An 11,039-nucleotide genomic window follows, 5' to 3' on the forward strand; every position below is an offset into this window, starting at 1 on the left:
AAGGCCATGGAATGTCAACAAAGGAGAAACTGTTTGAAATTTGGGAGACAGAAGTCTGGGCAGTATCTAGTGGGTTCTGGGCGAAGCAGGTGTTCAATGGCTGAATGAAGAGCTCCACCTGATTGTGTCTGAATGTCTTTGGAGGATTCCAGGCAAGACAAGGCTCTAGCATAATTCCAAGGCAATAAGTTGTGGAATAGGTTTTGAGCAAAATAACCTAACTGGTTTGGGTTCTGTCCTATCCCATGAACTCCGTCCTTCTTTCCTCCTCAGCGGCCAAGGCCCACCCACAAGTGCCTTCTGACCACAGGTTCTTGCTCTGGCCCCCTTCACACGCCACAGAGCTGCCCTCAAGGCAGTCTCTAAAGACAATGACCTGCACACAGAATCTAGGCCACCCTTTCTACTCTCTGCCTCATCAGCTCTCATGTGTCCACTAAAATTTATCTCATCTAATAGTCGCCAGGAAAGTAACTTGACTACCGATGACCTCGCGTAAATGGTGTACGTGCTCAAGAAGGTACTTGATAATATCAAAGGCCAGGGGCATTAATAACTGAATTTCGCCAAAGATATTTAGAACATTCTCTGTGGCGTATCTCAAATTATACAATGACAATTCATATCACTATTAAAATACTTTTTATTAAGTAGATGCTAAAGGTAAGATTGAATTTTACTTTATTTTTTTAATTAAATTTTTTTTAATTTTCTTTGTTTATTTTTGAGAGAGACAGAGCATGAGTGGGGGAGGGGCAGAGGGAGAGAGGGAGACACAGAATCTGAAGCAGGCTCCAGGCTCCGAGCCGTCAGCACAGAGCCCGACGCGGGGCTCGAACCCACGAACCGCGAGATCATGACCTGAGCCGAAGTTGGATGCTTAACCGACTGAACCACCCAGGCGCCCCTGAATTTTATTTTCAAAGTGACATGGGATTAGAAAGTTTTAACCATTTTGTTGCATTGTCACCATGCTGAGGAAAAGTTTAAGTGTGAAGAACTATCAATGAGAGCAGGACTGAGGTCCTTCTGCGTATCAAGAAATGGGGTCAGATAGGGAGGATGCTCACTTGTGCTGTTGCAAGTACTCCCTATCATGTGGATAGCCCATTTGAAATTTGCTAAATCAGTAATGGTTTCTCCCCGAATTCGTATAAAGATCTAGAATACTAAGGGCTAAAAGCAGATCCCCCTCATCAAAGTAAATTACAAAGCTTTTTTTTTTTTTTTTTTTTTAAATGTCTGAACGTAACACAATGAGTGGGGTTTGAAAACAGTCGTTGTCAGGATCGGGTCTGCTGACCCCTCGAACTTTCTCTGGGTCGTCTCTGTGGTGTGGAGAAAATTGTAATGACTTCGACAGCATTCTCAGGAAACAGCCCAGCATCCTGACCTGCCTTGCCTCTTAACTGTAGCTGCTCCTATAGGAGAACTCCGTGCACGACAAAGAAATTGCAGTCTTTTTTTTTTTCCTGCCTTTGTCATTAGTCACCTGGCAAATAATTTGAAACTGGCACCGAAGGGGGACCCCAGATTCAGCACTTCCTTCTGAACTTTATATTCCACAATTTTGTCATTACAGTGCTCAAATTCCCATTTTTAATAAAAAATGGCATTTCACATCCAGTGATACAGTCACCATTGGTTGCTAGAGGGCAAGAACATGCAAAAAGACATACAGAAGTAGGAACATCGCAAATGATTTTTCATGACGGAATGGAAGGTGATGAGATGATTATGAATGCATGGAGGCATTTTGAAAGCTGGGTTTTCATCCTAAGAAACGTGCACGTTACACATAGAATTTCCAGCCAACCCACAAGTCTTAGCCTCTATTGTTTAATGGTAAAAAATTGGGAAAGTGCTCAAATTAACACAACATATGAGACAAGAGATTAATAAACATTTTTGTCAAGTCATTTTGACGAAAGGTCATCCATAAAATTCTTTGCCCATTGGGTAATCTGAGAAATGGTTAAGACTCATTAAACTAGTTTGTTTATAATCTGGCATTTAGTGTAAAAGACCATCTCTTTTAGAAAACGTATCATGCACATGGTTGGCCAGTCAGCGAATCAAATGCAGGCATCTAAACAGAATCTGAAGGCTTTTCTCTGGATAAGTTGGAATAAATGATCAATTCAACATGGTGGGCCACGGCAGGGGCACAGGGCACGGTGGGTTCAGGGCAGAACTCTCACAGCTGTAACTTGTCTCCCTGAAACGATTCCATTATTTAGAAATAAATTTTGCACATCATCAAATTTGCTCCCTTACAGCTTGTATTAATTGAAAATTCATTCACCAATTAGCATGCTGTTGAAGGTGTTTTTAAAATAGCTTGTTTGTAACAGTCGCTGGCACTGCTGGAATTCAAACTGCATGCCATTTCAAATAAAAACCTTTTCTTTTTTTTCTCTTGGCAGTAGAAAAGAGCAGAGTCACACAGTAGCTCTTGATTTATGAACTGCGTTTTCTTATTCTCAGACTTCCACAGGGTGTGCGGGTCCCTTTCAAAGGAGCTGGGTTGGGGGCCTTTAACAAGGAAGCGATTCTATCTCCAAATCGACTTTTTAATTTCCAATCATACGTGCCTTTGATTAGAATTGGTCCCATTCTCATGCCTCCGGTGATCAGCTGAGAGAATGGAGACGGAGAAACCTTCGGCGGCTTTCTTCTGTTAGGAAAGTGTCACTCAGTTAACAAATCACACAGGAACCTAGGTATGTGTTGTGAACAAAATTTGTGGAAATATTTTATGTTCAACATTCCGGTAAGCATTTTGTCAGCCCTGGGTCACATCCTGAGATTAGGCAATCATCTCTCCAAAAACCCGATTGGGGATAAAGGAGGGGAATATTATGACTCAAAACATATCTGGAGGACAAGTGGGCAGAAGGCTCAGGCTGGGGGCATGGGGATGGACGGAGAGAAACGTGTACATGCTTCACAGGATGTTTGGGCTGAAAGCAGAGTTCATCCTCACAGTGGTCCCCGAAACAAAGTGTTTATTGTCCAGTGGGACTGATCCCTGGAGAAGAAGAAAAATGATTCCTGTTGACTGGAAGGAAATTAACTCTTTGCTCCCTTTTGCAGGGAAGGTGTTGGATAAGTACCTAGTGATTAATTTCCTTCATTGGTTTCACGGGGAGGGGTCTCGATGTCTGCAATAGTGTTACTCTCACTGCATTTTCTATACAGCAGTGGCCAGATTCTCTAGTGGGAATCTTTTCTCCCCCTTATCCTCCCTGCCCCCAAATGGCACAGGCAGATTATGGGGAAAGCATATTCTAATAATTAATACACCATTAAATTGGGCTGCAGTGACTTTTTTTTTCTGGCATAGAAGTAGCTAAAGGCCATTTAACACTGAAGTTTTAAAACTTACTTTCAGACTTGAGCTGGGAAGACCACTGGCCTATTCCACGGATGCTAAAAGCGATAAGAACTGCATGTTCTACCCTGATCTTTTAAAGACTGAATTGGGAGGGGGAAAAATGATTTTGCTTACAGATGGCTGTGAAAACATCAGAAATACATGTCAGAGCTGGAGAGAAGGGTCCAATTGTAGTAAGCTCCCTTTAAGAGGGAAACAAGATTAGAACTTTGGCAAATTTTCGGCTTCTTCTGAGAGGGAAAGAGAAGAGATTGCAGTGTCCAAAAAAAGAAGAGGAAAAAAAAAAAAGGATGGATACATGAGACAAAAGCAGAAGCAATTTTATACCTTATTGAAAGCTTACCTGGGCGTGGTTTTAACTCCTCTGGGGTTAAGAATTTTTTTTTTTTCTCCTCTTAAAACTAAAGGGGCTAGGGGAAAGGACTTGAATCTGAAATAGCATCCCTGTCAGTTCTGTTCTGTCCTGGGAAGTATACAAGGAAGCAAAACCTCCGTGGAAGAGAAGGGAGGCAGCAGGTTCTGGAGGTGAAAGTCTGCGGCAACGAGTATGTAAGTTACATGTTAGCATGAAGGTGGTGATGCTTCATTGCGTCCTTTTTAGAAAACCCATCTGGGGGTGCCTGAGTGGCTCAGTCGATTAAGCGTCTGACTTAGGCTCAGGCCATGATCTCCCAGTTTCTGAGCTGGAGCCCGCACTGGGCTCTCTGCTCTCACGGCAAAGCCTGCTTCAGATCCTGTCTCCCTTCTCTGCCCCTCCCCTGCCTTGCGTGCCCTCTCTCTCCTTCTCTTTTAAAAATAAATAAAAACATTAAGAAAAAGGAAGAAGAAAAACCATCTGACTTAAACAGAAGGCTGATAAGGCTGCTATTCAAATATGTGAATTGTGTTTTGCCTTTTTACATTATAGATGGCTTTGTTTTCTAAGTGCCCTCGTGTCAGAAGAGTGAAAAAAAAAAAAAAAAACCCAAGACTTTTGTTTATATCAGGTCAGAAAAGGTAGTGAGTCTTCATTTGGGATAATCATAGTGTTTACCCAAGCCTTGTGCATATATAAAAATGTTATTTTCTCTAATTACATATTTTGTTCCTATAATGACTGAGCTGAATTCTAAACTGAAAGGAGTAATCAATACTGAATGTCTCTGCCGTTCAAATGAAGTCTTCACCATTTCAGACGGCATGAAATTGCTTCAAATTTGGCAAATTGCTACAAAGATGGAAATTAAAATCTAAAGCTGAAGTGTGTTTAATTTTCTTTTTTTGCAGATCTTAACTGAAAACTTAAATCAACAGATAGGAATAGAACTATTACTATTACGAAATCCACCTGGATGCTTGAAGGACATAGGAAAGGATGAGCTATTACGGCAGCAGCTATCCGATTGTAAACGTGGACCCCAAATACCCAGGCTACCCCCCAGAGCACATCATAGCTGAGAAGAGAAGAGCCAGAAGACGTCTGCTCCACAAAGATGGCAGCTGTAATGTGTACTTCAAGCACATTTTTGGAGAATGGGGGAGCTACGTGGTTGACATTTTCACCACCCTCGTAGATACCAAGTGGCGCCACATGTTTGTGATATTTTCTTTATCCTATATTCTCTCCTGGTTGATATTTGGCTCTATCTTCTGGCTCATTGCCTTTCATCACGGTGATCTGTTAAATGATCCAGACATCACACCTTGTGTTGACAACGTCCATTCCTTCACAGGGGCGTTTTTATTCTCCCTGGAAACCCAGACCACCATAGGTTACGGTTACCGCTGTGTCACTGAAGAATGCTCTGTGGCCGTGCTCACGGTGATCCTTCAGTCCATCTTGAGCTGCATCATAAATACCTTCATCATTGGAGCCGCCTTAGCCAAAATGGCAACCGCTCGAAAGAGAGCCCAAACCATTCGGTTTAGCTATTTTGCACTCATAGGGATGAGAGACGGGAAACTTTGCCTCATGTGGCGCATTGGTGATTTCCGACCAAACCACGTGGTAGAAGGCACAGTGAGAGCCCAACTTCTCCGCTACACAGAAGACAGCGAAGGGCGGATGACAATGGCCTTTAAAGACCTAAAGTTGGTTAATGATCAGATCATTCTTGTCACACCAGTAACTATTGTTCATGAAATTGACCATGAGAGCCCTCTGTATGCCCTTGACCGAAAAGCAGTGGCCAAAGATAACTTTGAGATTTTGGTGACATTTATCTATACTGGTGATTCCACGGGGACTTCCCACCAATCCAGAAGTTCCTACGTTCCCCGAGAAATTCTCTGGGGCCACAGGTTCAATGACGTCCTGGAAGTTAAGAGAAAGTATTACAAGGTGAACTGCTTACAGTTTGAGGGGAGCGTGGAAGTCTACGCCCCCTTCTGCAGTGCCAAACAACTGGACTGGAAAGACCAGCAGCTCCACAACATGGAAAAAACCCCTCCGGTCCGAGGACCCGGCCCGTCAGACACCAAGGTCAGAAGAAGGTCATTTAGCGCGGTTGCCATTGTCAGCAGTTGTGAAAACCCGGAGGAGACCACCACCTCGGCCACGGATGAGTGTAAGGAAGCACCTTATCAGAAAGCTGTCTTGACTTTAAATAGAATCTCTGTAGAATCCCAAATGTAGTTCAAATTGTGATCACGAGGGCTCCCACCCAATCATTTTACTCTGTAGCCAGTCACCTTGAGGCGAGTAGTTCTACAAGGGCTTTTAAGGGATGTAATAGCTATGTGCCATGGTGATGGGGATAGGAAGAACATGTTAAATCTGGTGAAAGATCATCTAAACATGACATAGTACCCAATTGTTTAAACTTTTTTTTTTTTTTTTGCTAGCAAATTTTGTATTAGGGATGCTATTAAGAGCCTACTTGATTAGTTTAAATTTCGTCTCCTTTTATTACACCATATAGTTGTATCTTCAATAGGAGGTATGGTATTTAGTAATGGAGAACAAAGATAGGGTACTGGAATAAATAAAAATAGGAAGATGGGCAGCCAGCATAAATAACACATTTTTTTACATCGATAGTAGTTTCCCATAAAAGCATCTTGTCATCCAACCAAGGTATGCGAGAAATGCATCCAGTAGATTGTAACGTTAAGATATTTAAGTGAAGTCACCTGGCAGGTTTGATGTTTGCCCCTCGTAGTGTCTTGGTATCAGCAGAGAAAGAAGCAGTGGCGGTGAGAAATAGACACCTGCCACTTACCCAGGTAATGATCGTTGAGTGCTAGAAGTTGGCTTGTTTTGTTTTGTTTTTTTTTTCTCACTGATAAAGCAGAAGAAGAGTGGACATGATTCAGAGCAGTATTTCTCTCTTAAATGCCTTGGTTGACTGCAACAAAGAAAGGGCTTTATGTAGAAGAGCAGAAATAAGGCAATGAACGATAAGGGGCTTCCTTTGCCCACCTCTCGTCTTCTCTTGGAAGATGGAGCTGTTTTGTGTGTGTGTGTGTGTGTGTGTGTGTGTGTGTGTGTGTGTGGCATGGGGGGGTGGGGAGCATAATGGAGGGAGGGCAGGGGAAAGATACTTATGTGTGCCCAGAAGCAGTTAGGTATGCTTCCTGTCTGGTCACTTTACAAGACATAAATGACTTGAATTCTAGATTTTAAGAAACTCTTCCTTTGAACTTGGAACAATCATGTAGATAGAAGATTTTGTGAAATAGAATTAATGTGATTTTTATGCATATTATTAAATGGATAAGCTAAGTGCTATGGAATTGCTTAAATTTTAGGACATGAGATAAATTTGTATGCCCTGTTGCTGTGTTAAAAGATGTTAATCATGGTTACTTTAAGCCCAATCCCTTATGAGTAAAAAGACACTTTAAGCTTTCTGAATCGAACAGTTAAAGGGTGCCTGGGTGGTTCAGTCAGTTGAGCGTCCGACTTCGGCTCAGGTCATGATCTCACAGCTCGCGAGTTCGAGCCCTGCATCAGGCTCTGTGCTGACAGCTCGGAGCCTGGAGCCTGCTTCAGATTCTGTGCCTCCCTCTCTGTCTGCCCAACCCACTCGCATTCTGTCTCTGTCTGTCTCAAAAATAAATAAACATTAAAAAAAATTTAAATCAAACAGTTATTAGCTGCATTCAGAGTTATCTGTTTTCTTTCTTTCTTTTTTTACGTTGCTGCTGAGCTGACAATAAGTATATGCCCCAGTGTTTCTTTGTTTATTTTATTTAAATATATGTACACACACAGTTTTTGCTTTCTCTGGAAAAGCTCCCTATCCCCCTCTCTCCATTTAAATTAAAGCACACAAGTAAATTGAACTGAATCATATAGTCTGTGCTTACCAATAAAAGTGAAATAGGTAGGTATGTGAAGTGTTTTTCTTTTTTTTTTTCTTCTTTTTTCTTTTTTCCATCCTCCCTTTCTCCCTTCCTTTTCCTCTTTTTCTTTTGACTATGAGCAATGAAGTTACTTTCTAAATGCACATGTGCAAATCTTTTATTCCTGTTGTTTTATGGATAAGAGTTCTGCTCAGGTCCCAAGTTGTAAAACTGTCCTGAAGCTTAATATCAGAGATCTAAAGAATGCAATTTTTTTCCTATTTGGCTTCAGAAATGCAAAACCCATTTTTAAAATTACACATGCATTGCAGATTTGGATTTGTAGCCGCGATTACTCAGCTAAATTAGAGTACTCCGGTCTACCAAGTAGCAAACAACCAGCACCACGACAAATCCAAATGCCCTTCCCCTGACTTTTTAAGCTCGTTTCACACACATCTAGTTTCACTTCATTTTGCCTTGCTTCTTAGACTCTGCCTAGCCATGATTCTGGTTTTGTTAGTATCAGAATAGACGTATCAATGAGTACATTCTGCTGTGCTCTGTCTCCACCATTAAGACCTCCTACCCAGAATAAAATGTAAAATAGGCATTCACATGTAACATTTGTCCCTAATTTTCTGTTTAGATTTATAACATGCTTTGATGCCCCAACGAGTTACTTAATAATAAAGATCTCAAAGTAATGCAAAAATTGTGTGCATATGCCTGTATTTCAGATTAGTACAAAGTCTGCCGATGTGGTCAGCGTTGGGTGCAGAGCACCAAAAAAAAAAAAAAAAAAAAAAAAAAAAGGAGATGCTCTCTTACAGAATTAGAACATAGGCAGAACTATAAACATTTTTATGGGTTTTTAACAGCTTGTAGAACAGCTATATCCGAATTAGCAGTTGTGTTTCTGTAAGCTTTGCAAGAAGGTTCCATGCAAAATGGCATTCTAGTTTCAAAAGCTCTGTCCATGATGAGAAGTAGGTCGAATATTCTTTCTTATGGCAGCTATTTTGTCCCTCAAGATGAAAGTATTCAGTGGACTTAATTAGACGGGAAACACACTGTGGCGTCAAGGCATTCTCTGCTGTGTGCCCCACCTGTGAACTTGGCCCTTGAAGAGGGAGGGAGATCTGGGAGAGAGAAGGAAATGCTGTTTCATGTACCACCAGCTTATCAAGCACCTTATGCTTTGCACATGTACACTTAGCCCCCACAACAAAACAGTGGGGTGGATATTTTTAATTTCCATAGCATCAAATATCTATCTCATTCTCTGCTTCTTCCTAACTAACCAGTTCCCAAATGGGACAGCAACTTGCCAGACTAAAAAAAAAAAAAAAAAATTGCAACTATGCTTCCCAGTCTCCCTTGCAGCTAAGGGGTGGCAGGCGGGGGTGTGGGGTGGGGGTAATACTTACTTGGCATGGATCTGGCCCAGGAGATGTCAGTAGAGTTCCTTGGATGTGACCTTTAAGAAAGCTCTTTCGGTGGGTCTGAGGTGGCACACGTCCTTTTACTCCCTGCATCAATCCTTCTCCCCTAGACCTCACGGACACCCCTTAAAGGGACGTCAGGAAAGTAGGAAAGAGGCAGCCCAAGATTGCAGATCTCCGGACTTCTTCTGCATGACTGGAAATAAATGGCTTCTAACTGAACAGTGAGAGGGAAACATAGGAGAGTACGCATAAAGGGATCACTTGGGTCCAACTTGATGGAGTTCAACTTGTACTCCATCTGATGGAGTTGGTCTCTGTGGAAAGCACATATTTTCTGGGCGTTTGAGGAAATGCCAGTATATTGTAAAACAAACACAAAAGAATTACTTTGGGCCTGGAAAGCCCTCTGAGACACTGATGGCTGAGTGACCTTGATAAGAAGATTGACTAGGACCGCTCTGGGGCTGCCCTTTATCTTCTTCCTTCCCTCCCCCCGGACTTATATCAGTAGGACTTTCACTAGGGCAAGTGACCGAAATCCACAGAGACTCAGGCAAGCAAGCACAAGTACAGCTTGGGAAAAAAAGCAAAACTCTGCTAATAACCCTTCTCAGGCTCCTAGTGAGACCAAACTGCAACTTATTCAAGTGGACTCTAAATACAGACCAAGGAATCTAGACCCTTACTTTAGATCTTTGTATTTCATGACTTCTGAGTTGGCCAGGATATGTGTCAAGCAGATTCTTTGGGCTACTCTCTGGGCCTAAATAATGAGGCACCAAATTTTATTTTGGCTTAAAATAGTCTATTGGTTCCATTCATTACAAGCTCTGATTCTTCTGCTTGAATGTTCTGCAAGGCATGTGGATAAGCCCCTCTACTTTCTTTCTTTCTTTTTTTTTTTTTTTAAGGTAAGCTTCACCTGTGCGTTCCCAGAAACCACCCTACACACCCTTGGTACCCTATAAATCACAAAGCCCTCCCTCAATTCTAAATTTGGTGTGGCCTTTCTTTCCTCTCTCACTTTCATTTTGAAATCAGCAGCGTGACCTATATTCCAGAAAAAAGAACTTGGGGTGCCACATACAGAATATACAAGGAAGGATAATGACACAGACAAGACGGACAGATTAAACCGCAGGGAGGTGTTTGGCAAATTCTCTGCAGAAATTCTCCTGGGCACGAGGCCTTTGAACATGAAAGCTGGTAACTGAGATTCAGTTCAGATAAATCTGTGGGCAGAGAGCAAGCGAGGGCCTCCATTTTCCGGAAGAGGCAAAAATCACGGTTGCCAGGAAACCATCATTGGTCTGCATTGCTTTGGAGCGTTTCTTCGGTAAGAAACCCCTTAGAACCAAGAGGATTTCCAAGTTCGTCTTGCATGGCTCCTACTTTTCTTAAGCAATTTAACACAATCCTTTTAGGACTTGGGCTGTGAATTTGGCAGAGGGCAAGCAGTATCTATCCTATCATATCACCCTGTGCTGCCCCCTTTCCTCGGGAATGGCGATGCCTGGGGTTTGGGATCTTTTGTGCAGAGACCGAAGGTTTAAGTTGACAAGGCTACACGTTTTGATGTTCAACGGACTCGTAGTTGCTGAGTACCTGGTGGATATTTTTAAATAAACTGAGCTAAATAAACTGTTGCCCTCTTGTTGTTTGGTCTCATTGATTTATGCTATTTTATAAATACTGCACAGTGAAAGAATGCTGCATCTAGAGTCTGTCATCCTAAGAAAAAGGAGCTGGACTGAGATTAAGGAGCTTCCAAAAAAAAAAAAAAAAAAAGGCAACCCGAGCTGGGTAATCACTGAACTCAGGCCCTGGATGCTAACTTTGGAGCCTCTGTAGGCTGCAGAGAAACAGGTTAATCATTTAAAGTTTTCAGCAAGCCCAGTGGATGAAAATCCAAACAGATTAAGTCTTGC

At 42.1% G+C, this 11,039-nt stretch overlaps 1 protein-coding gene and 1 long non-coding RNA gene across 6 annotated transcripts in view; one reads left to right on the forward strand and one right to left on the reverse strand.

Annotated features, from left to right (window-relative positions):
• Positions 1–7,228, forward strand: part of KCNJ16 (potassium inwardly rectifying channel subfamily J member 16) — a 55,128-nt gene extending 47,900 nt beyond the window's left edge. For 2 of the 5 annotated variants that reach the window (XM_045489567.1, XM_045489565.1), the window contains exons 2-3: positions 3,805–3,946; positions 4,664–7,228. In XM_045489567.1, the coding sequence (XP_045345523.1) occupies positions 4,752–6,011 (1,260 nt within the window). In that variant the 5' untranslated portion in view covers positions 3,805–3,946; positions 4,664–4,751 and the 3' untranslated portion in view covers positions 6,012–7,228. The remainder of the gene's footprint in view (positions 1–3,804; positions 3,947–4,663) is intronic. The other 3 variants (XM_045489566.1, XM_045489564.1, XM_045489568.1) reach the window with 2 other exon arrangements.
• The window catches only part of LOC123603989, a 77,682-nt gene that overhangs the window by 43,533 nt on the left and 23,110 nt on the right, over positions 1–11,039 (reverse strand). The window lies entirely within an intron of this gene.

Source organism: Leopardus geoffroyi, chromosome E1 (assembly GCF_018350155.1).
Source record: "Leopardus geoffroyi isolate Oge1 chromosome E1, O.geoffroyi_Oge1_pat1.0, whole genome shotgun sequence".
In the NCBI taxonomy this organism is placed as follows: Eukaryota; Metazoa; Chordata; class Mammalia; order Carnivora; family Felidae; genus Leopardus; species Leopardus geoffroyi.